Raw genomic sequence first — 25754 nt, 5'->3', positions numbered from 1 at the left:
CAGGGGCATTGAGGCAATTGCCTCCCCAAAGTATCAAACCTGCAAGAATGTTTCTAAAACTCATGAATTGCTACATTACTTTGTGTTTTTGTGGAGCATACTTCTAATTTCTCCTCAGGAATTTCAAATGCCTGTTTTCATGAATTATTAATGCCTGTTTTTAGAAATTTTGGTGATTATCATTTGTGTTTATGTCTTTTTGCCAGGGATGAGAAAATATAGACTTTAGTCTGAAATGAAACTTTTTAATGTCTGCTCTATAAAAAAAAACACTGTATTTTTCTCAAAATAAAATAAGTCAGGCTCTTTGATCCACATCTCTGGTGCCGATGATACTGGATCCCAATTTAAGACTTTTCTGTCAGAAATAACTCTCACCGTATTTTGTTTTGCTTTGTAGGATTTTTTGGGCAGTGCCGAGTGTACAATGGGGGAGATAATGGGTTCGTCTGGCTGCAAACTCAAGAAGCCGCTCAAGTAAGGAAGGGGGTTCATCCATAATTCATTCATTCATTTATTTTTTTATTTTTGTTTAATACCAAATAATCAGTACTGCAAACAAGAAGACTAAAAATATTAAGTTTACAAAGAGTGCATCAAAAATGGTAGACAAGACCACGAGGGCTTTAGTGGCTGAACCGAGAGACCCTTTTTTGGCCAATAGTCCGCTGGCTGGTGAGTGGTAAGCGGGTGCTCCCAATCCATAAGATGTCGGTGCTACTATAGGGGGCAGGGCTAAAGGAATGAGCTAGCAAAGAATTATGTTAAACTAGTGGGCAGCATTTAAAAGGGTTATCATACAATTACAAGGCACGGATGACTGTTAATATCTGGAAGATCTGATTTTTGGAATATTAAGTTACTTATTTACTTTTTCGTAGCTCTATTACCAGCGCATTGTATTGACAATTTCTTACTGACAACCTGATGCTGTTTGTCTGGTTTGTGGAAATAAGTGGCGGTGTTTATCAGAAGAAAAACAGAATTTGGCAAATTGACGTTTGACATTAAGGAAATAAAGTAAATCATTATAAGTCAATTAATTTGTATAAGCTATGATATGTATTAAAGCCTTTTATGGATGTGCTTAATATTTTGAGCTTATGAAAATGTGAAGCCAGATGAGCATTCTGCCTAGACGATGTCCCGGCAAGGGTAACATTCACTTTCACTCCACCAAGACGATGGCCCGGCAAGGCTAACATTGACTTTCACTCCACCAAGACGATGGCCAGGCAAGGGTAACATTCACTTTCACTCCACCAAGACGATGGCCCGGCAAGGGTAACATTGACTTTCACTCCACCAAGACGATGGCCCGGCAAGGCTAACATTGACTTTCACTGTGTGTGTGATATGTTAATATTTGATACTATTTCTTTCAGAGGGCCCAAAAAGGACAGCGGAACGATTATAATCAAAGGGGAGGAAATGAGTGCATGCAAGGTGAGGTTTCCATTTTGAATTTCTGAAATGAAATTGTTTCAGCCTTTTTCGGGAATGAAATAATTTCAGTATAATTTTTCAAGGTAATTCACAACAACAAATTCCCATCTATTAAATTGTTGCATTGCTGCTAAAATAAAGGTTTTGAACTGCTTTTAGCTACTGGGCAATCTCGGTGGTCCGTTAGGATACTGATGTATTTGTTTAATGCTTTTCCTTTTACCCATATACATCGATGTGTTCTAGCATTGTAAACTCAGTATTTTCCTGAGCTCTGTGGAAAAAAAAATCACAGGCATATTACTTTGGTGAGATTCAAACCCACGGCCTGACCAACTAACAAATTAATTCCATAAATAACGTTTTACTTCTGTATGACTGTTCCGGTTTTTTTTCACATCCCTGGATCTACTACACTTGAAAGAAGACAATACTAATCACATTACAGCTGAGTACAGTTGCTGCTATAATGAACCCTGCGTAATCCATCAATTTCATACTGATCATTTGGTAATAATAATAATGGTAATAATAATAACAGTTGGTTTTTGTATAGCGCTTTATACAATTGAAGGGCGTCTCAAAGCGCCTCCACATTATTTCCCCTGGTCACTGAGCATTAATTCATTCCTTAAACCTTCTCAGCAATATGGTAGCTCAGTTGGTAGAGCACCTGTATGATAATCTGGAGGTTGTTGGTTTAAATCACGCTCTCTGCAATTTTTATTCAACCCCCAAGTCATATTAAGTTTATCTTTATCTGCTTTGTTTAGGATCTTCTGATGATTGAACTGAAAGGAGATAATCTGGACAAGAAGGATTTCTTTGGAAAGTCGGACCCTTTCCTCGTCTTTTACCGGTGTAACGAAGATGGGAGGTAGGTCTTGAAATAACCCTCTCTTGATGACGATCAGAGCATACTGATCAAAACATTCAGTTATCAACCACCAGTTCTTTTTAGAAACAACACTACTAAAAAGAGATTATTTTTAGAAACAACACTACTAAAAAGAGATTTATACATGGTGTTGCCGCAAACTCGCCTTATTATACTTAAATTTCAAATCCTACCTGATCAACTATGTCTTGCATAGGTCGTTAGTTTGAATATGCCTGTGATTTGTACTGAGTATACAGTGCTAAAACACATCGATGTATATAGGTAAACCAAAGCTAATATTATTTATCCCCGATGCAAATTTCCATCTATGATTTACAACTATCTCTTGTTGATATTTCTTCCTTCCAGTTTCACAATCTGTCACAAGACGGAGGTGATAAAGAACACATTGAATCCAAGATGGAAGCCTTTTAACATCATGGTACGAGCGCTGTGCAATGCGGACTATGACAGGACGATCAAAGTGGAATGCTACGACTGGAACAGAGATGGAGGGTCAGTTTAACCTTTTGAAGATTTTAAGTTCCACCTCACCCTTCTGTATAATCACCAGAAAATGCCCAGACATCGCTAATGTTGTTCATTTCTTTAATCAAATTTTTCTGTAAAATTTCCAACAGAAATAACATCAAACTGTTTTATATGTACCATATTTAAGTGTTATTATTATTTACATACATTAATTATTTCTATGATATTCATATTAATCTGTTTCATTTAAAGTGCATTGTTTCTTTATATGTTCCCATCTCAAGTTTTGATTGACAGACTTTCAGGTCACAGTATTAAAATCCACTTTTGTTAAGCCTTATCAGCTTAAACTGAGTTGTCTTTGTTCCTAATTCCTTGCTGTTCCCTCTCCCACCCTATTTCCTGTCCTGTCTACCCTCATCTCTCATCTACTCTTACATGTTCCTTGTTGTATCCAAACATTGCTGTCAGGACCAGCCGTCGATTTCACAAAACTCTTCCTAACTCAAGAATAATCTTCGGACGTAGGACGAGTCCCAACCCTGCACTGTAGCATGCAAACCTTAAGATTAATCCTAAGTTAGGACGAGTTTCTAGTTCTAACTTGAGATTAGACGAGTCCTAACTCTTTGTGAAATCGGCGCGGGGCTTTAGTTGCTAATTAGGCTGTAGGCCTACAGGTAGTTCTGTAAAACATTTTTTTTTCTTTTTGTTTTTCTTTTTCCTGTAGCTTTGTTTGCAAGTATTGTTTCTGAACTTTATGAAATGGCCAAATAAATAAAAGTAATAGAAATAATAATAGCCAGAAAGTTTAGTTTTGTGATCTACATTCAAATGAATTTATTGCATTCTTAATTTAATTTTCAGGCATGATTTGATTGGTGAGTTTCAAACACAAACAAGAGAGTTGACTAAAGGACCTTGCAACACCAACGTTTATCCAGTAAGTTACTTCAAAATCACATGCTTCCTATCAAATTATTTCTCATTTACCTTTGGTAATTACTCCAAAAGTGAATGGCCATAAAACGTTTCTTGGTAAGAAGCACTGCAGCTGTTGATAATGTTTAACATTTTGAGAAACGACTCCCTTTAATTGAATGTGGCTTTTAGAGAGAGATTCAAAAACATCTCAATCTGAGAAAATTGTGTGCATGAAAATTTTCTCAGATTGTGTCCTCCAATTATGGAGAAGTCTTTGGTGAAATCTCAAAATCGCTTCCACCCTTAGTTTTATTGTATATCTATCTTTATATGTTATTTAAAAAAACTGAACGGTTCACAGACTAAAGGAATATTTTGTCTTTAAAACTTGATCCTCAAAATGAATAAGTCTTGTTCTTTATTTTTTGTTAAGTTACCAGAACCATTGATCATGTAACTGCTGTTTACAAACTGAGTGACATTGTGCATTCCAGGGCCTTTCTGGCAGGCAAGTTGTTACACTTGGTCATATTTGTAATGCACTTAACAAATTTGTAATATATATTATTTCCGGTTAATAGGTGATCCATAAGGAAAAGCAAAAGAAGAAGAAGAAATATGCCAACTCTGGTCTTGTTTCTGTCGTTGCCTGTAAAGTTGAACCACAGTATTCTTTCCTGGACTACATCAGAGGGGGTAGTGAGTTGAGTTTTACTGTTGCCGTTGACTTCACTGCCTCAAACGGTAAGAAACTTCAATAATATACAATTTAGATTCCTGTGGGATCAGTTTCAGGTTCATCCCCTCTCTGCCCCCCAGACACCCCCCCCCCTCCTTCTTGTTTTGTATCAGCCAGGGCCCAGGCCCATACATTGATAAACTCAAATTGTGCACTTACTTGCCCAAGTATTGTTAAACCCCCTTTTAAAAGTTTCATGTTCAAGTACTGTCAAACCTCCATTTTCAAATTACAGGCCCGTGTAATGTTAAGCCCCCCATTTTGAAATCAGCTTATTGACCCATGTCATGTTACACCACAACTTTCAAATTACAGGCCAATGTGATGTCCAAAAAAAATCTCCCATTTTAAAAACAGCCACCAGCGAATGTAATGTTAACCCCCGTTTTCAAATTACAGGCCCATGTAAAGTTCAACCCCCATTTTCAAATACAGGCTCATGTTTCTTTAACCTTCCATTTCCAAATCAGCCACCCTTCCTATGTGAAGTTGTTAACCTCATCAAGGAAAATTTCAAAACTTTCTCCTAGAAGTTTTGACACAACCTGACTGAATACTCTGTAATTACTCAATAGGTGATTCGAGGCAGCCATCATCACTTCATTTCATGAACCCATATCAACCCAACTCAGCCTACTCTCATTTATTACCCACTAGGTGATCCGCGGCAGACATCATCACTTCATTTCATGAACCCATATCAACCCAACTCAGCCTACTCTCATTTATTACCCACTAGGTGATCCGAGGCAGACATCGTCCTTGCATTTCATGAACCCATATCAACCCAACTCCTACCTGAGGGCTATCTGGGCAGTTGGAGAGGTGATCCAAGACTACGACACCGATAAGCTCTTTCCTGCTCTGGGCTTTGGTGCTAGAATACCTCCAAATATGGGAGTAAGTCATGAATTCTTCATGGTAAGTGTTTTGTTTGAGGCATCATTAGTCGTATTTCCGTCCTCATTCCGTCATCATTTTTGCTATTTTACCACCTTTATTTTAGTTGTGTTAACATTATTAGGTATATCATATTTATTTTCGTCCTCTTTGAGTTAAATTGTTAATGTCTGTTTTAGGTTGTTTTTGTTTTGTTTTTGTCAGGCATTTCAAAAACAAGCCTTTATGTCTTCTGTAAATGCCTCCATATTGGTTTGCTCCGTTTCCATTACATTATATACATTTTTTTCATTTCATTTTCATTAATTTATTTTCTTGATCTGTCCATGAATGTCTTTGACTTGGTTTATTATTCTCCTTTTTTGACAAATATGGTAACAAATGTTGATTGATTTCAATTGAATTGAATTTAGTCGGCAAAGCATCCTAAATGGAAACATCACAACAACATTTTGTTAAGAAGACAAGGAAGAATTGTTCAGTTTTAGACGTGGGAGGAAAACCCATAGGGAAAAACCCACGCAGTCAGGTAGGGACTAAAAAACAAAATCCACATGCAAGGCTCTAGTCTGTGTTGAACCGGGGGTAGACAAACCTTTGTAGATTTTTCATAGTATTTTGGTTGATGTAAATTTCCAGAATGGTCACCCGACGGACCCGTTCTGCGTGGGCATAGAGGGGGTAGTAGCAGCATACCAGAAGGCATTGGCTACAGTTCAACTCTACGGACCGACCCTCTTCGCTCCTATCATCAATCATGTGGCAAGGTGAGTTTGAAAAATATTCTGAAATAAAATCACAGAGACAGAATCTCTTGCAACAGAATCTTGCTTAGTTGTAAGCAGAATGGATGAAATGAAATAAGCAGATTAGCTCACAAATCTTAGTGGAAAGAGGTTACCACTCAAAATGCCTTTTAGTTTTAACTGTTGCGTTCGGTGCCCCCTGTAATTTTCTGCTCAGCCAAGCAATTTGCTAAGCAGGTTGCACTTCTAGGCTTAATTTCAAATGCTGTTAAAGGCAAAAGATCATTTGATTTTTGTCAACGTTTTGCTGATTTACTATCAAGGAATATAATATAAAAGTCACCCGTGAAAGTTTCAGTTGAGCAATTGTCTACTTGTTGAAAAACAGCTTACTGGTTTTACAAACCTAATGGATAGACGTAATGCATATCTACAAGACTGACAGTTACACACACGTTTGGTGTGTGTACAGCAAGCAAGGGCAAAGGTAAATCTGGCAGGAATCCCATGGGTTCTAAAGGCTGTTATCTGACGTTATATAGTATAGATAGCTCAGTTGATAGAGCGCCGGCACGATAATCCGAAGGTTGTTGGTTCGAATCCCACTATAGTCAATTCTTTGTTCAATCCCAAAAATCATAATAAAATTTTACCCAGTGAGTTTCCCTTGTGGGTTATATTGATATCTGAAACAAAAAGTTGCATCTGGCTGCCGCTTCGTAGGTTGTATCATAATTTGTGTGTGATCCCCAGCTATTCGGCAGTTAACAGTTGTATGGCTTCTGACTGGCACCCCCAAACAAAGACATTGACAAAATAGGGACACTGCCAACCTAGGGCTAGATAGCTCAGTTGGTAGAGCGCCGGTTAATCCGGAGGTCGTTGGTCGAATCCCACTCTAGTCAATTCTTTGTTCAACCCCAAAAAGTTATTCATTAGCCTCAAAGTTTGACATTAGGGCCCAATTTCATAGAGCTGTTTAAGCAGGATGGTTTGTTTTGAAATTTTGTGCACAGTCCATCGAAACCAGTCTATTTTTGTTTTGCTTGTTTGTACATGTATTTATTTGCATAATGTCTCTCTTTATATCTTAATAACCATACTCATTCATATTACTCACCAATCTTTCTATACAAATGACAAACTATCTGACTTGGTTGTCTGTTAAGGAACCTAGAGTGAGCCCTCTATTGGCAAAAACTTGATACATGTAGTTCATTTGGGGCTAGTTAGCTTTAGAACAGCCTGAACATCTGATGTCACACTTGGAGGTTCGTGAATAACGCCAGAGACCGGTCCCAGTCTACCTTTAGAAGTCCATTATTACTGCATATACTTTCATAATGATGATGATTACTACATGTACATTGTATTAGTGCTGTATCTGGGTACTGCATTTCTGACAGTTTTTTTATTTTTTATTTGTGACAATATTTCCTGATCAAATGAAGTTATATTGTGCAAGACTTGCCTTTTGTATTGGGCTTATTATCTATCTGCAAAAAAGTTTCATTGAACATGTTCTTGATTGTTCAGTATACAAAAACAGACCAGGAATTCTCATAAAAGATGTTTGTAGCTTGACCGTCAATGACACTATTCCTGGAGAGATGCCAGCGTTTCTGACAACAACAAAAATTTCAAGGTTCGGATAATGAGATCATTTAAAGGTGTCAGTGCTTATCAGTCGCTCTGTAGCTTTTCCTGTCAGGTTTGGAGTGACTTTGTTTCACTGCAAACTACCTCCACTTTGCCCACTTCAACTTCAACTAGCCATTATCTAACAGCACACTCTACAGTTATTGACTTGCTTTTCCTGTGAACTGTGAAAACCAAGGTCTTATTCAAAATACAATAAATGCGAATTGCCTTATGGTTCACTTTAAAAAAACTCCTGAAGGCAAAGTATTAATGGTACGATTGTTTTTTCCCTGTATTAATATAGAAGTATACAATAAAACTAATAGGAAAATTACAAAAAGGTGGTAAAGTTGCAGTTTTTAATATATCGCTGAAAATCGAGAACAGTTAATGTCCCAGCAGGTTGAATATTCCAGAATTGGTACACACAATCTGAACACTCCACAGATTAAATTTCTTTGCATATCATGTTAGTTCAAAGTAAACATTTTCCAGGCCTGTGTTTCTCAAAATGGTGATCTCAAATGCTAAATGAACTTCTATCACTTTTGATGTTAAAAAAAATCTCTTGTTTTGGTTTGTTTTAACAAAATGTTTCCATCATGTGGAGGTAGGTTTCCAACCACTTGTTCCAATTAATCATTGTATTTCTGTGAAATAGACTCCCCAAAGTCCTCTTGTGTAGTTCTTAGGGAGTTTGTTGACAGATTTATTAAAAATGCTGTGACTGTTGCTAAGATACGACCATTAGTGGCAGCAAAAGTGGGATAAGTATCCATATTGTACGGTCATAAAAAAGAAAGGCAACAAATAGTTAATGGCCTGACGTTTCGACCCTAGCAGAGACTTTCTCGAAGGCTAAATGACAACACAACAAACATAAAAAAGAAATAAAAGATTATAAAAAAGAAATAAACAATATGGCACTTTAGAGTTTGTAAGTTGAATGTATTATGTCTTTAAGGCAGTGGACACTATTGGTAGTTACTCAAAATAATTTCTAGCATAAAACCTTACTTGGTAACGAGTAATGGGGGAGGTTGATAGTATAAAACATTGTGCGAGACGGCTCCCTCTGAAGTTTTTGAGAAAGAACTAATTTTCCACGAACTTGATTTTGAGACCTCAGATTTAGAATTTGAGGTCTCGAAATCAAGCATCTGAAAGCACACAAGGTGTTTTCATATCATTATTATCTCACAACTTTGACTACGAATTGAGCTCAAATTTTCACAGGTTTGTTATTTTATGCATATGTTGAGATACAGCAAGTGAGAAGACTGGTCTTTGAAAATTACCAATAGTGTCCAATGTCTTTAAAGAATCATTGATGACCGACAGTACAGAGGCTTGGCATCCAGCCAGATTTGTACAGGCTGGTTGTGTTTATATTGATAGGCAGGCCTGATGGTAATTCCCTCTATGCCCCCTGGGGTCGATTTCACTAGTCGTAACTCTTTGTGAAATCCACCCCTGGTTATTGCCTTGGTGCCCTTGAAATGCCTGTGTAGAAATTTTCTCATAGGGTGTCCTTTACCAAGGAGAAAATGCATTGGTGCCCTTGCCTTTTCAAAAACAAAGCATACAGGCCTGGCTAGGTGTAACAGAACTCTTCTGAAATTAGGTCAATTAGACATTTCTGTTGCAAGTTCTTGCTAACCTAGGTTGGGAAACGATGGAAACTGTAAATACCAAGCAAAAACAGGTAGCTTCAGTTTGTTACAACAATGTAACACAATGTTTCACAAATATTAAAAACTGGTGATGGATTGGTTGGAAACTAGCCAACAAATCATAGGATGTATTTTTTTATGAAATAGGGTAACAGAGCGATGGCGACATTGCCTTTGGCTGCTGTGTCTAAAAACCTCTGTTGTAAGCCCCAGGTAATCCTAGTTGAAGACATTCTCAACACCAATGACTCTCGCCCCTTTTCTCAGAGACCATGAATATTTGTTTCAGAGACCTTAAATGTCCTCCATTCAAGTGTCTGGCACCAATGACTTGGTAATTTGTCAACAGTTTCTGTTATTATTTTCAAGTCTGCAATAAATTTCTTCAGGTTCTAAAAACCTTGACATCTTTCAAGACAAACTTTGTTAACACCTGTGTACCTGGAATCACTGGTGAGAATTAATAGTGTGAGGACACTTTTTTGACTCCTGGATTTTCTAAGAGGTGAACTCTTTGAAAAATAATAACACAGCATTTGTAAAGCGCACTTTATCTGTGTGACAATCAAAGGGGCGTATTCAAAATACCAATATATTATTTGTTGTCAAGACCCAATCACTATAGGCTGGGTAACACCAAACTAGTTCTCAAAACGTTGGAACGTGTCCTAAGAAAATAAAATTCGTGGAAAATTACTTCTTTCTTGAAAACTATGGCACTTCAGAGGGAGCCGTTTCTCACAATGTTTTATGCCATCAACCTCTCCCAATTACTCATCACCAAGACAGGTTTTATGCTAATAAATATTTTGAGTAATTACCAATAGTGTCCACTGCCTTTAAAGGTTTGCGGTAACACCATGTAATGATAATCTCTAAATGTTTTGAGGTGGTTCTGAACAGAACCGTTGGTTTCAACTCAACGTTTCGATCAGAATGCTCTGGAGAAATCTGGACGCTGATGCTGCATGCAGCACTGTTGATGCGGATTAGCTTGTTGATGCAAGGGTGGGAAATGGAGCTGGGTTGAGGTACTCCTACAGTAATTGACGAGGTTTGTTGGTGTGACTGTTAACCGTACCCATCTCCCATGAACCATGAAAGGAAGTATTGAGAAAGACTTTGTGTGAATGTGTGGAATGATCATCAGAATGACAGTCAGAAATTCAGTTGATGAATCATAGCTACATTGTATGCATGCATGACAGCCTTTTGCAATACATTATGAGAATTTGTAAAGTGGCGTTCTACCCACAAAATTTAAGATCAGGGCCTAATTTCACAAAGCTCTGTTAAGCGGAAAAATACTGCTTTTTGAAATGAAATTTTCAATTATTTGTATATCTTTATCGACATTTATATAGGAATGGATTACATCAATCGAGCAGTTGTCATGGTTTTACATGCTGAAAATATTTTTGTCTTTGGATTTTTTTTTTTTTTTTTTTTGGGGGGGGGACCAATTTCTTAAAAACTACAGCACCTCAGCAAGTTATATTTTAAGGGAAGCTTTCTTTCGACATTATTTTCAAACTGTGTAAGTTTAATGTACATCTGTGGACTTTGTGTTTTGTGTCCTACAAAAAGTACCCAAATCCCTTTAATAACAGAACTGGGATAAGGTTGTTGTGATGATCTTGAGACTATTCATGTGTGACCCGTCTTGAAAGAGGGGACCCGGGATGGTTTCTACCCTCCCACCAAATTAATAAGTTTGGAGTAATGAAACCAGGAGCCAATATCATAGAGCTTCTGAAGCACAACAAGCTGCTAAGCACAAACAAATTATGCTTACCAGATTAAGGTTACCAGCTAAACTACCATGTCACATGCCGTGTTGTGACTGGTATCCTGCTCGTTTCTGCTTAGAAGAAATGTGTCAAGCATTATTTTCTGCTTATTAAAGCAGCTCTTTGAAAGTGTGCCCAGATGGCGTGTCGTTTTGACTTTTGGTTCATTTCTCATGTTCATAGCCTAGGCCTGTATACTGGACATGTCCATTATGTTTAACAAGCCATGCACATCTTGTTCAGGATGAATGGCTTCTTATATGCATTACTCTGAATCTTGTCTACGGAAGAGAAATTAGAGTGAACTGAATTATTTGGAACCCTCGGGCAGGAGCGCCACCCCTAATCACCCAAGAATTCACCTGCACTTTTGCAAAGGACATGGAAGTGCCTTCTTAAATATACTGGACACTATTGGTAATTACTCAAAATAATTTTTAACATAAAAACTCACTTGGCAACAAGCAATGGAGAGCTGTTGATAGTATACAACATTGTGAGAAACGGCTCCCTCTGAAGTGACGTAGTTTGGAGGAAAAAAGTACTTTCTTAATAAGATATTAAAATACAGGCCAGGAGCCTTTCATTAATGTATGCATCTGTAAGCACATACATTTGTGCAACGTGTTTTTTTTTCTTCCATTACTATCTCGCAACTTCGCTAACAAATTGAGTCAACATTTTCACAGATTGGTTATTTAATGCATATGTTGAGATACACCAAGTGAGAATACCGGTCTTTGACAATTACCGAAGGTATCAAGTGTATTTGAAGAACTGACGGACAAGGTTGGATGAAGAGCAAGTAAAGGACTGCTGTAGAGACTAAGGCCAATTTAATTTAAAGGCCTCCGCTACAAACCTTGACTTATCCTGGTCCCTCGCTCCATGTTATTTTCTTCGCACCTTATTATTGCTTAATATTGATTACATGTAACGCAGAGCTTTGTGGATTTGGTATGGCAGTAATATTCACAACTGAACTGAATTGAAAGTAGACCTGTTTTTAAAGGCAGTGGACACTATTGGTAATTACTTAAAATATTTATCATCATAAAATCTTCCTTGATTATAAGTAATGGGGAGAGATAGATGGTATAAAACATTGTGAGAAACAGCTCCCTCTGAAGTGACGTAGTTTTCAAGAAAGAAGTAATTTTCCACAAATTTGATTTCGAGACCTCAAGTTTAGAATTTGAGGTCTCGAAATCAAGCATCAGAAAGCACACAACTTCGTGTGACAAGGGTGTTTTTACTTTCATTATTATCTCGCAAGTTCGACGACCGATTGAGCTCAAATTTTCACAGGTATGGTATTTTATGCATATGTTGAGATACACCAACTGTGAAGGCTCGTCTTTGACAATTACCAATAGTGTCCACAGCCTTTAAAGGGAGGTTTTGCTTTTGGGAGTCCTCCACCACTTAATCTATTGTGTATCTTTACTACTCTATGTTATATCTTGTCATCTGAAATGATTGAGTAGGAATAAAACTGAAACTGACACTGAAAATAAAAGAAATCTGAAGGTTTTTGTTACGTAATCACCTTTAAATTTAATGGCATTGGAAAAATCTGGTTAGAAGCCTACATCAGCATTTGGTAGTATAAAGCATTGTGAGAAATGGTTCACTTTGAAGTTATGTAAAAAGATGAGTTCATATGCCCCAAAATTTTGAATCTGGAAAGTGCTACCGCTGAAAGCTTCTAAGATTATGTATTCCTATTTGGGATTATTCTTCCTGCCTGGACCTATTCGGTTCCTAAAAACCAAAGGTATACATTGTCAGTAGGTGTCAGTAGTCTTAATTTATTTATTTGTTCTACTTCTAGACATTGTTTTGACGTTGTGCAAAAACAATCTACTAAGAACCATTAAGCACCACTCAGCAGGATAAACATTTCTTACTTATGTGTTTTCAAAATGGAAACACATATTTAATTATAACTTTCAATTTCACAAAACCCATTTACTTCCTGATTTTAAAAGCACTTCTTCAGAATTTTGTTTTGGGTATGGAAAGTAAAAGGAAATTCCGGAGCTGTATAGCTAGCTCCTTCCACACATTTGAAATAGTGAACTTGGACGATGTATATAACGTCCGCTCATCGAGACAAGGAAGAAAGTTTTCGTTTCAGATGTGGGAGGAAAACCCCAGAGCATTATTCAAGGGAAAACCCACGCAGTCAAGTAGGCACTGAAAACCCAATCCACATAGTGCTCCCCAGTGGGATTCGAACTGGGGTCCACATTGGTGGAAGGCAAGGAATGATACCCACCACCCAAAAGCAACCACCACCCAAAAAGGTGTGAAGGGGCAAGGGGCTCTTGTTTAAAATATAAAAAGTTCAAAATCATCTTTAAATAGGTTCAAATTTAAGAGCTATTAGCCTCAATAATTGTTCATGTTCCCTATAACAAAAGGTCTGAAAACAAAGATGGGAGATGTGGGTATCAAGATGTGTTTTTTGTTATGTTTTTTTTGTGAAAAAAAGAAACATAAATTGTGTAGTGGCTGAAATGTGCGCATATCGGCTTGAAAATTGTTTAAGCGTGTAAGTGCTCTCCCTTCAATCTGTTTTCTTAAAGATTGCTGAGCTATCTGGTCTCATAGTCAATAACAGCTTGAAGTGTGTCACTTAAAAAGCATGTTACGGAATGCAGGTGTAGGGCCCAAGGCATCGATGCATGGTTACGTCTCAAGTAGCAGTTACTTAAATTAAAACTCCCTTCACCAAGTATCGGAAATCATCAATTGGACAGCAATCTATTTGAAGTTATTTAGATTATTGTATGAAGTATCATTGCTGTCGGTTTGAGGGGGGACAACTCTGCAATACTGCCCCTGGCTCAAATTTAAATCCACAGGCCTTGTAGCTGTTACAATATTTACTGGACCATTATACAAGACCAGAAAGTTGTGAGAAAGAACTTTCTACAAATTTTAAAATGTACATGCTCATTTAAATTAATTGCTAACTGTTTTTAGGTGGACAAGCAAATAAAAACATCTCATTAATTTTGTCGTATTGTATTATTAATAAGTATACTTCAATACTAAACCATTTTAATTTATATATTAAACACCCAACAAACAAGCTGAGAATAGCGCGACTGAAAATGAACAGGTGATAGAGGTGCTTCCAGGAGTGCACCCTCATTCAATTTGAAGATGAGAGGGAGCCACGGACGCAAGTCTAAGCCGAATGATGAGTTGATCAATTGATTGTTGAGCATTAATGTTTTTGACAGGTTTGCTCATGCTAAGCAGGATGGTTCGGAGTACTTCATTCTGCTGATTATTACTGATGGTTGTATCTGTGATATGGACAGCACTAAAGAAGCTATAGTTCAAGTAAGTCAATTTTCTTTGGATTTTGAGATGTTTGTAAGTTTAGGATTGCTTCTGCAAGTATTCAATCAGAGATACATGCCTGTATGTTTCGTTTTTGAAAGGGCAAGGGTACCATGGCATTTTCTCCTTGTTAAAGGGCACCCTATGAGGAAATCGTAAATTTCAACTGGATCATTTCAAGGGCACCAAGGCAGTGACAAGGGGGCACAGAGGCAATCGCTTTATTGCCTACGTGAAGTATCCGGCCTGCAGCTAACTTAAACAGTGTATTGACCAAGTAGCTTTACAAATTGAAATTCCTTTAATTTTTTCAGCAATAATTTCATTGACTTTTTTTCTACTCATTTCAAATTTTACATTAGAATTATACAAATCTTAGAAAACTTTTATGGTCATGATAATTTGTTTTTTCCTTTGTAGGCAGCAAAGCTTCCAATGTCAATCATCATCGTCGGTGTAGGCAAAGAAGATTTCTCAAGTGAGTAGGAAATTCTTTGTTTCTTAAAAGTTCCTTATAGACCTTTCCTTTGCATAGTTACAGCCCAAGTATTTGCTAACTGAAGTTGGAAAATATGGAAAGCCATTAATGCAAAATAAAAACAGAAAACCACAGTCTGTAACAATGTCACACAACTATTAAAAAGAAATTAATTTGTTTAAAACAAAGCAACCAATCATGGGATATATTTATTTTATTAAATTGGTAGCATGCAGAAAATGTTAAATTCGTTCACAACATGATGAACCTGATTGATAGTTTGCAACCATTTAGCTGTCCATGCAACCAGCGTGGTTTGTTTATCAACAACGTGTTTATCAACAACGGAATGGCTTATAAAGGTATTCTATTATTCAAATATTGAATGCATCTCATGCATGTGGAAACAATAATAGCTGATATCTGGACTATTCCATTTCCTGAGGCAGGGATGATTAAATAGAAAAGCCAGATTTCACCTAGTGAGACAATTCTGCAACAATTCAGAAATGAGCTGCTTGTAATAGTTGTTTTGTTTATAGCGATATAAATCACAAATAGACCATTGTCATTTCAAAATGTTAAAAACAATTACACACAAAAGACACAGAAACTCGGGGAAGAATTCTTTTGAAAAAAAACTCCTTCTAAAACATTATTTTTATTAGTTTTAGAAGGAGTTTTTCATCATGAAGTTCCTGTTTCTATTGACAGTTGTTTTACATTTAACAGCATGTTTATTGGCTTCTCGTTTTACATCTTTATATATGTAAAGCGCCTTGAGTATCTTTTTAGATGGATGGGTGTTTGGAAAACAAATATGGAGTTTGCTTCCAAAGCAATGATACAAATCACACAGAGTGAAAACAAAAATTGCCACATGGACAATCAAAGAACTGCAAAATAAGGAGTCTTTAATAATAAAGTGTTTTAAGGAGTGGTTTATTTATTGGAAATGTTACCCGTTAGAACCACATTCTAGTATCATAGTAAAGAATTGGTTCTCCCAAACCCATTCCCAGGATTTGGTTTTCCTTGCTCTGAATTGCTCCAGCAAAAAAGTTGTCTTTGTTTATTGCTCAAAATTTTGTTTACGCAAAATGCCAACCAGATGTTTTGGATTGCGAAAGGCAACGAATCGTCAACAAAATGAAACTACAGCCTTTTGGAATTCTGACAATTCAAGGCATTTTCTTTTATCAGATAAAAACAAGAAAATGTTTTCAAAGTTACCAAAGATTACAGGAAACTGGAATTCAAAATAGGCCCAGTTAGGGTGCAGGGGGGGGGGGGGGGGGGGTGGGACACAGAGATCCTGATTTTTGATTCTGTCACTGAACCACTAGCATTATAAGCCTGAAATTCACGTTTGGAAACATTTTGTCAAAACATTTTGAGAAAAGTTAGATTCTGAAGAAAGTGTACTTGATAAAAAGTTTGCGATGTTTTTTCACTTCAGAAAAATATACATGTATCTTCAAATGGTTCAAATGGTGGTGGGGGGGGGGGGCTGGTTTCTCTTGATCTCCCCGCCATACTTCATTATCAGCCAAGCTTTATTAGTAAGCACGTTTGACCCGTGTTGAAACGACTTGGTGTCAAATTGGAGAAAAGCATGTTCAAGAATTGTTTCGTTAAAAGCTTGTGTTGAGTTTCTTATTGTGATACTTTATTTTTGCCCATCGTTTGTCATCGAGGTCATCAATTGGTCGTGACTATTTCTTGTTTATATCTGGAAGTATTTTTGGGTTGTTGTGGAACAGATGCTTCCTATCGTGATAAAAAAGAAGCCAAATTTATCAGCCCACTTTCACCAGTTACTGCAGCCTGATGAAATAATACAGCCAGTTCCCAGGCTGGTTGAATGTAAGCTTAGTTGAATGGCATCTGACTGGCACCCCCCCCCCCCCCCCCCCCAACAAAGATATTGACAACAATTGGGAGAAATGATTTCATGGCAAAATGTTTCAAGTGTCCTTTCATGAATATCTTTGTACTAGTTATTAGAGTAAGTTACGTGCGCATCTTTGAAGATTAGTTTGTGGTCCCATATTCTTACTAATGCTGTGTAGACCCTAAAATCGCCACATCGTCGAGTTATTTTCCATGTGGTAGAATTCAGTCCCAAACCAAAAGGCTGCCAACCACTTACAACACAAATTTGCAATGGTTCATGTGGATTATACATAAACATCATCCTTCGTTATAGATGCACTTTTTAAAATATTTTCAAGTATACAGTGTGCGCACAAACAAATATACTCCATTGTTCGACATCCATATGTTGCTATGACAACTTCCAAACAATCTCTCTGTTTTGAGTTTTCTCCATGGAAGTCGATTTGTGTTTTCATCAATTTGATATTTGGGATTAGCTCCAGTGGTGCATGATGTGAGAAAATATGTTTGATTTGGGATGGATATTAGCCGCTCAGAAAGCTTGGAAAAGGGACACATTTTAGGTGTTTTTATGTTTAGTTTTTTTGTTTTTTTTTTTTTTTTTTTTTGGGGGGGGGGGAAATGAGTAATATTGGTATCTTAAAGGGATGGTTGACGTTTGGTAATCTCTCTTCAAATTAATGGCAATAACAACTTTTGGTTGGAAGCTTACATCAGCTTTCGATAATCTAAAGCATTTTGTGAAACATTTCACTCTGGAGTTATGTGGTTATCATACATGTATATCAGTTTTTACAAACACTTCCAGATGTTCTGAATCCTTCCCCATTGTATATCAGTTTTTACAAACACTTCCAGATGTTCTGAATCCTTCCCCATTGTAACAAAATCCAACACCATCAAATTACGACAGCCCAACACCTTATAGTTACTCTTACTTATATGACGGTAAGCCTGTAATAAAGCAGTTTGTAGTCCAACAGAATCGAACAAAACTTGCAGTTGGATTTTATGAATGAAATTTATTATACATTTGCTTACATTTTTCTGCCACAGTAAAGCCCTGTTATTTGCTTAGTAGTTGTAGCTTGTATGTAATTGTTGACCTGCTACTTCATTCTTGTAAAGGAGAAAACATTTATCCCATAGTAGGGCACCTCAAAAGGGCACTAAGGCAATGAATTTGGGGCATGTCTTTCCCCGATGGGATGGGCACAAACCGACACCAATATTATAACTGTGACACAGCCAGCTAGCATGCATCTGGTCGAGTCGTGGAGGGAACCGGAGTGCTTCTCCCTAGGGGTGTCAGCTCGCATCCCGCGCTTAGAAGGAATAGTTGAACAGGCGCCAACGAAATGCCAGCAATGTGTGAGAAGGATTTGATGGATGTGAATAATCTTAAAGTCGGTTGGGTGTGTGGTCTTGTAGTGAAATATACTCCACAGATAATGGTTGTTGCATTTGAGATAAGACAGTACATGTATTAACCTCGACTTCTTCCCTGCACCATACATGCATACATGTAACTATATCTTACTATACCTCCCACTGCAAAGATTCAAACTATTCTTAAAGACAGGTACACTATTGGTAATTGTCAAAGACCAGTCTTCTCACTTGCTGTATCTCAACATATGCATAAAATAACAAACCTGTGAAAATTTGAGCTAAATCTGTCATCAAAGTTGCGTGATAATAATGAAAGGAGAAAACACCTTTGTCACACAAAGTTGTGTGCGTTTAGATGGTTGATTTCGAGACCTCGAGTTCTAAATCTGAGGTCTCGAAATCAAATTCATGGACAATTACTTCATTCTCAAAAACTATGACACTTCAGAGGGAGCCTTTTCTCACAATGTTTTATACCATCAACATCTTTCCATTACTCGTCACCAAGAAAGGTTTTATGCTAATAATTATTTTGAGTAATTACCAATAGTGTCCAGTGTCTTTAAGGTTTTATTAAAAGTAGGTTTAGTAACAGAGTGGTTGTGAACAGTAATTATTTTGCAGTCATTCTGCAGATGATACAGCTTTATGTAAGATAATTAAACCGTGATTCCTTTCCTGCACCTTGTCGGTTAGGCTCATCATTCAAAGATTAATGAAAAGTTCTTGTTGTTGCCATGCAAATTTAGTGTCTCTGCCCCAGTTACTTACAAAAAAATCTGCTACTCATCATTAAGATCTTTGGTCATCATTACAATTCCCATTACTTTTTAAAGTATTTTTCAAGTGAAACATTTTTGTGGTTACATATATACCTGCAGGCCTGATGCTTCACGGAGGCATCAAAGGAGATTGTCTCCAGCCCCCATTGCCTTTGGTCACTGTCATTGCCTTGGGGCCCTTGAATTGTTCCAGTACAATTTCCTCATAGGGTGCCCTTTACCAAGGAAAAAATGCCTTGGTGCCCTTGCCATTTTAAAAACTATACGGACCTGCACCTGTAAATATCACAGATTGATAAACTTGTACTTTAAAACCTTGCGAGCCCCTTTCAATTGCAAGGTTCACTGGCAGGTAATTCCATCGTTCACAGCTTGAATTCCAGCAACCGTCTTGATGACTTCTGTCATCATCCTCTGCCCTTCTTGATTCATGTTTGATGTATTTATTATTAATGCAACTTATGACAAATGTAGACATACCATGCAGTCTGTATACATGTAGGACATGTTCAAACTATATTTAAATGAATCTTATTGTGGTTTGGCGGAAGATTACATTCATTGCAGTCCTTGGTTTTTTTTTTTTGGGGGGGGTGGGGTGGGGGTTTTAAGGGGAGGAGTGGTAATTTCAGTAAGTTCACTTTGTTTCCAATCCATACACACAATAAACAATAGAAGATAAGCATATAAATATTAAACAATTATAGGCAAAAGAATTATATATAGATTTGATGAAAATGGATGTGGGGGGGGCATAAAAACAGAGCTGGTCAAATATGGACCCCCTAAGAAATTAAAGCAATATTATCATATTACAGTATGTTTTATCAAAACCAGAACTGACTTTTTATCACAGTAATTTCAATCGAGGGGAATAGATTTAAGGGGAAATTTTACCTGAGTTTATTTAAAAGAAAGCCGTTTGATTAAAATGTTTACAACATTTTGTGCGGCGTACGCTTGTTTTTGTGAGTAAACTGGATGTCAGTGAGTGGGTCTTGTTGCTGTATGTAACCTCTTAAAACCGAAAATAAATGGTTGTTTGGTTTCACTCTTTGGTGTCTGAACGAAAAGGAAAACAGTTAAAGGTCTTATTTTAGTAGGCTGTCTGAGTATGGTCACTCTTTGTCCTTAAAGGCCCCCTCTAATGACCAATTACTGAAACTGTACGCTTGCCTTAATTTCCTTGAAAAGATATTTGAACACAAAAATAGAACTAGTCAAAGACAAACATAGGTCACTTGAATCGAGTGTATCCCAATTAGTGTCTCTGAATAAAAAAAAAAAATAGATAATTATAGTTTGTTTTCAAACCTTGTTTTAGCCAACACTATTTAAATTCAGTTCAATAGTTATTAAAATCTAGATATAGTTATACTCTCATCCTGCGTCTACTGAACATTTTGAAGAGTAAATCATGTTACTGTTATTATTAAGTTATATATTTCTGGTAATGAAGTTCACAAGTGTGAAATTGTTGATAATTGTGAAAGGCCCCCTAACAAACTTATAAGACTGGTGCACATTAATTGTTTTGGTTTTTCCCCCTAGAAATGGAAGAACTTGATGGTGATGAAGTCAGGGTATCATCCAGGGGCCAGCTTGCAGAGAGAGACATCGTTCAGGTAGGTTAGATCCAACCTCCTTCCTAGTGGTGTTCCATCTCGCCGCGCCATTTTTTGTTTTCCCAGAATGCCTTGCTCAATCATAAACCCCTGGAGTGCGCTTTGGCAACCACAAACCAGAAACATGTTTGAGCTTTGATCATTGGTTGAGTTTTCGGTGATGTTCAGACCAAACGGTAACCCACTTGTTGACTCGGTTGGGCTTGGTTTAGGTGACTAAAACGCACTCTTGGAAGTGTGGCAAAGCTAGCTCATGGTTGAGAAGCCAAGCTTGGATTCCATTATAATAAGCGTGTACTAGCTGCTTACTAGCTTAGACCGTATCCAAATTGGCGGCTACAGATACGGCTCTGGTCGACTGTTGCTAAGGGTGTCCTATACTTCAACGCATGATGACGCGACATCTAGTCGTAGCTGTAGCTGTAGCCCTCCAAATCGGACACGGTCTTACAGTCCCGGGCATGAATCTCTGTAAAAACTATGACGTTCAAGTGAAACAATCACGGCCGAAATGCTTTGGCCACCCATTCGCAACATAACAATAAATATTCCCTGTGCCCCCCCCCCCCCCCCCCCCCCCCGGTCAACGTTGATGGGAGCGCAGACCACACAGTGACAGCCAACAATATGAAAGGAGGCACGGGGCCATGGTGGGTGGGGCGGGGGGCAGAGATATGGCAGGGATTGTATTTAACAGTGACGAATGTGTAAGGGCAAGATTTTCTGAATAACAGCTTATAATTGTACCATGGAGGCACCCACACAGGTTACGCTTCATTGGGAAAGAACCATGCAATTTAATCCTTTGTCATGTGAATTAGAAACTGGTTTTATTGAGTCAAGCACACCCTCCAGGCGGCAATTTTTTCAAGTGAAACTAATGCCATAGTTATGAACGTTTGTATTGTCTGTCCAACCATTCTTGCATAAAGTGAGATTTGTTCATTGGCTCTATTTGTCCAACCCAGTAATAAGCTAGATCAAAGACCACTTACATGGTTTATTTCCCATCTGAACTAGAGCATGGACGTAGCTGAAATTCGATCTGGTTAAAAACATATCCAATGCTGATAATGCTGCAGGCCTGTATGCTTCGTTTTTGAATCTCTGCCCCAAAGTCGAATTTGAGACATGTAACGCTCTCAGATTGTGTATTCCTTCCTAGCTTGTGTATTCCTAGCATAGGAATAGTTCTTTCTATGTGGACATATTCCCTCCGGATTTTTGGCGATATGAAAAAAAAAAATAACAACCTTTTGAAATGAAATTATCGGATATTTTATTGTGTATATTGTTTACATTTATACAGGATTAAAACAATCGATCGGTTAAAAATAAAGTATACTTTGCTTTTAACCGCATCGCCTGACATTTTTTCTGAAACTTTACACTATAAAGAACTAGAAAGAGATACATGTAGTCACCAACAAAGCTGATAATGATTCTGCCCTGGCTCCCTCCAACTTGCTTCATGGTCCAGCTGATTGAAACAGTTGCCTCTCCTAAGATTTCACAAACTGCCTTGGACACACATTCCAGTCTCTCTATACTTTGATCATAATATCTATTTTTGGTATCGAGCAGTAAGACCTGCTTAGATTACTGCTCTCTTTAGTTCCCAAACAACATTCTTTCCATGTTAGTGAGAACTCGTTGAAGGCAAAGTATACCTTGGGTTTTTGGGACTGTTCGATTGTTTAAATCCTATATAATGTTGATGTGTACAATAAAAGTAACTCTGTTGAGCTATTGCAGAGCCCCTATTCTTATCGGTTGAGGTAAAAGTTATCTTTGCATCTAAGAAACTGTGGACACCTCCCTTCCCCAGCTTTTAAATCCTAACAAACCTCATAAGTTCTCCCGCCCCGCCCAGCCCCCCCCCCCATACCATGGTGCCTCTTAACCCTTTAAACGAACCCCCATATCCTTGAGCTTGTTAGTTACCACTGGCTCACATATCCCTCCTAAATTCCCCCATGCCATAACTCAACCACCCAGCTTTTCTGAATCTGACTTTAATTGATACCTCTATACCCCTCTGACAAGTCTCAATAGCCGACAAGTTCAAGATAAGTTCACATTTTTGGGGGGTTTTAACTTTTAGGAAAAAGCTGTTTTTGTTGTCATTGTAATATTGTACTGTTTGAAGTTGAAAGGTATTGGGTTTGTCCTAAACTTTAGAAGTTTTTAGTAAACAAAATATAATAACAAATCACCTTCCTTGGAATTCAAATTGTCTTTTCTTGAGTTTCGAGATTTGTCGATTTGTCAGGAGAAAAGGTTTCACACCAAAATTTTTGATTGTTGTCAAGTTCGGAGAATGTACAGGTGCTGTTTGGAAAACAAATTTTGATTGATTGAGCAATTTCTATTTACCAAATACCAATGGAAGACCATTTTGTTTAAAAGATGGGCAGACTATAACTTTTGTGCTCTGGGTTGATTTGTTATCGTGTAGGAATGGTATTTATTTAGCAGTAGAGGTTTACTTACTTTAATAGATAGTACCTAGGTGTTTATTAGCTTTTAAATGCTTTTAGAATGTGTCTGTTTACGTAGTTTGAAACTTGTGGTTTACTACAAAACCTTGAGCTTGTTTAGGAGATATTTCACCCTGCAACAATCAAAAGAAGCAAATTTTGTCAACTTTATTTCTCCCTTCTTTTTTGTTTGCAGTTCAGAATGCATTTGTTTACGTATTTAGATCCTTTTTGTTTATTATACAAAGCCTGGTTTAGTTTAGAAGATATTTCACTCTCCATCCTTAATATGAAGCAAATTTTGTCAACCTTCTTTGTTTTCTTGTTTGCAGTTTAGAATGCATCATTCTGTTTACGTATTTAGAGCCTTTTTTATAATACAAAACCTGTTTTCTGTTTTCAGTCTAGAATTTATTTCTATTTAGAGCCCTTTTGTTTATTATTCAAAACCTGATCTTGTTCAAGGAGATATGTCTCCCTAACTCCTTCATAAAAAGTAAATTAATCATTTTTTGTCATTCTTATTTCTCTTTTCGTTTTCTGTTTTCAGTTTGTCCCATTCAGAGATTTTGAAAGTTCAGAAGACAACAGAGTCTTGAGTCAGGCCCGCCTCGCCAAGGAGGTCCTAGCAGAAGTTCCGGAGCAGTTCACATCCTTCATGAAGAAGAAAGGTATTAAGCCCCGCCCACCTCCCTCGCCCAGCTTAGCAAGTACGCAGAGCTTTCGGTATTAAAACTGTTGCTTGGAGCAAGCCTCAAACAAAAAGGCTGCATAGTGTTTTCTTGTTTGTTGATTAATATGAATAATTGTTTGCATAAATTGTTTTTAAGTTCTTTATTTCTCATTCCAATAAAAAGTAGGTACACAGTCACGGTCATGAGCAGGTTTGGAATTTCATGGAGGCCAATGCCTCCAATGCCCTGGGCCCAATTTCATAGAGCTGCTAAGCACAAAAATTTGCTGAGCACGACATTTTCTTCCTTGATAAAAACAAGATTACCAACCAAATTTCCATGTGATTTTCAGAATAAGCAAACAACACCTGAATACCAGTAACATGCCACAAATGGAAATTTGGTTGGTAATCCTGTTTTTATCAAGGAAAAAATTCATGCTAAGCAAATTTGATTGCTTAGCAGCTCTATGAAATTAGGCCCTGGTCTTGGCCATGGTGCCTCTTCAAAAGTTACCCATTGACTTAAAGATTTCCTAATGGAAGTGCCCTTTTCAAAATGAAAACGGCCTTGCCCTCTCAAAGATGAAATTACAGGCCTGCATGCCTACACATTTTGTTAGAAAGACACCAAATGAAAAACAGATAAATATTGAGTAACTCTTTGCAGATCTTGTGTTCGACAAACTCAAGCACCTTTGATTCTTCGTTGACACAGCGATTGTTAATTGGTATATAAATAACATTGAAATAACTGCTACATGAGTGGTTTTCAAACTGTTTTATAAATAGGACAGGAACAATAATGTGTATCCGTGATTGTGGCTGTCCACGAGACCCATTTGCCCTGTAATAGTGTAATTTTATACCTGTACATAATCTTCTGTTATATTTACCAATGTTTATATTTTGAAAGTCTGTGATGTGGCATTCCATTCAAGCCTTTATTTGAAGAAGTGGAATGATAAAACCCTTAACACAAAATGAGTTTTATGGGAACAAGGGGACTAAGCTGCAGTATGGAAATAGCTACCCCCTTCTTGGGAATGGGGTATAAACCACAAGGGTTACACTTGGGTATTAACCAAGGGTTTCGATACACTTGGGTTTGTTGTTAACGGGAAGCAGCAGGTGTAGAGAACAGGGTGGTTTAATTTCTCTGGGAATAGACTGTTTCAAATAACCCCTCTGTTGCTATGAAAATCGCCATATCGTAGGGCAGGCCATATACGCGTCTCAATGCATACGTCAATGAAGCACGCAGCATTCCTAGGGTCGATTTCACAGAAGAGTTAGGCTAGGAGATATTAAAAACTTAAGGCTAGTCCTAAGTTGTGACGAGTAACTCGTCCTATCCTCGAGATAAGAAGACTAGTCTTAACTCTTTGTAAAATCCACCCCACCATTTGATTTCTATGGCACACACACAACAAACACCCACATGCTAAAGCTCACAGACGCCATGTTGTGTACGGGTACTTGAATGGTAACATTCAATGCGGTGAATTAGTATCAATTTTGATTTTTACCCATACAGCGATGTGTGTAAGCACTGTATACTCAGTACTTTCCCGAGTCCTGTGAAAAAATATCACAGGCATGTTACTCGGGGGGGATTCGAACCCACGACCTGTGCAATTCTAGAGCAGTGTCTTACCAACTAGACTACCGAGGTTGCCTGGTAGCTAGAGGCGTAATTGTTTTGCAGGAAAAAGTGGCATTGACGTATATATCTTTTCTTATCAAATTCTAAACTCTAACAAGGACTGTTTTACTATATATTATATTACCATATAACTTCCTTTTTCATGTATATTTTCCATTTTGTCTCGAATCA

At 37.5% G+C, this 25754-nt stretch overlaps 1 protein-coding gene across 2 annotated transcripts in view; it reads left to right on the top strand.

Annotated features, from left to right (window-relative positions):
- LOC117289596 (copine-8-like) overlaps positions 1-24231 on the top strand; it is a 29988-nt gene extending 5757 nt beyond the window's left edge. For both annotated transcript variants that reach the window (XM_033770795.1, XM_033770796.1), the window contains exons 7-18: positions 401-477; positions 1386-1446; positions 2220-2323; positions 2696-2842; positions 3686-3761; positions 4324-4486; positions 5221-5402; positions 6021-6148; positions 14486-14588; positions 15009-15066; positions 20691-20764; positions 23795-24231. In XM_033770795.1, coding sequence (XP_033626686.1) covers positions 401-477; positions 1386-1446; positions 2220-2323; positions 2696-2842; positions 3686-3761; positions 4324-4486; positions 5221-5402; positions 6021-6148; positions 14486-14588; positions 15009-15066; positions 20691-20764; positions 23795-23977 — 1356 coding nt within the window. In that variant the 3' untranslated portion in view covers positions 23978-24231. The remainder of the gene's footprint in view (positions 1-400; positions 478-1385; positions 1447-2219; positions 2324-2695; positions 2843-3685; positions 3762-4323; positions 4487-5220; positions 5403-6020; positions 6149-14485; positions 14589-15008; positions 15067-20690; positions 20765-23794) is intronic.
- Positions 24232-25754: the final 1523 nt, after the last annotated feature.

This window comes from Asterias rubens, chromosome 4 (assembly GCF_902459465.1).
Source record: "Asterias rubens chromosome 4, eAstRub1.3, whole genome shotgun sequence".
Lineage (NCBI taxonomy): Eukaryota > Metazoa > Echinodermata > Asteroidea > Forcipulatida > Asteriidae > Asterias > Asterias rubens.
The sequence above is the reverse complement of the archived record's forward strand: the minus strand, read 5'-3'. Positions and strand labels throughout refer to the sequence as shown.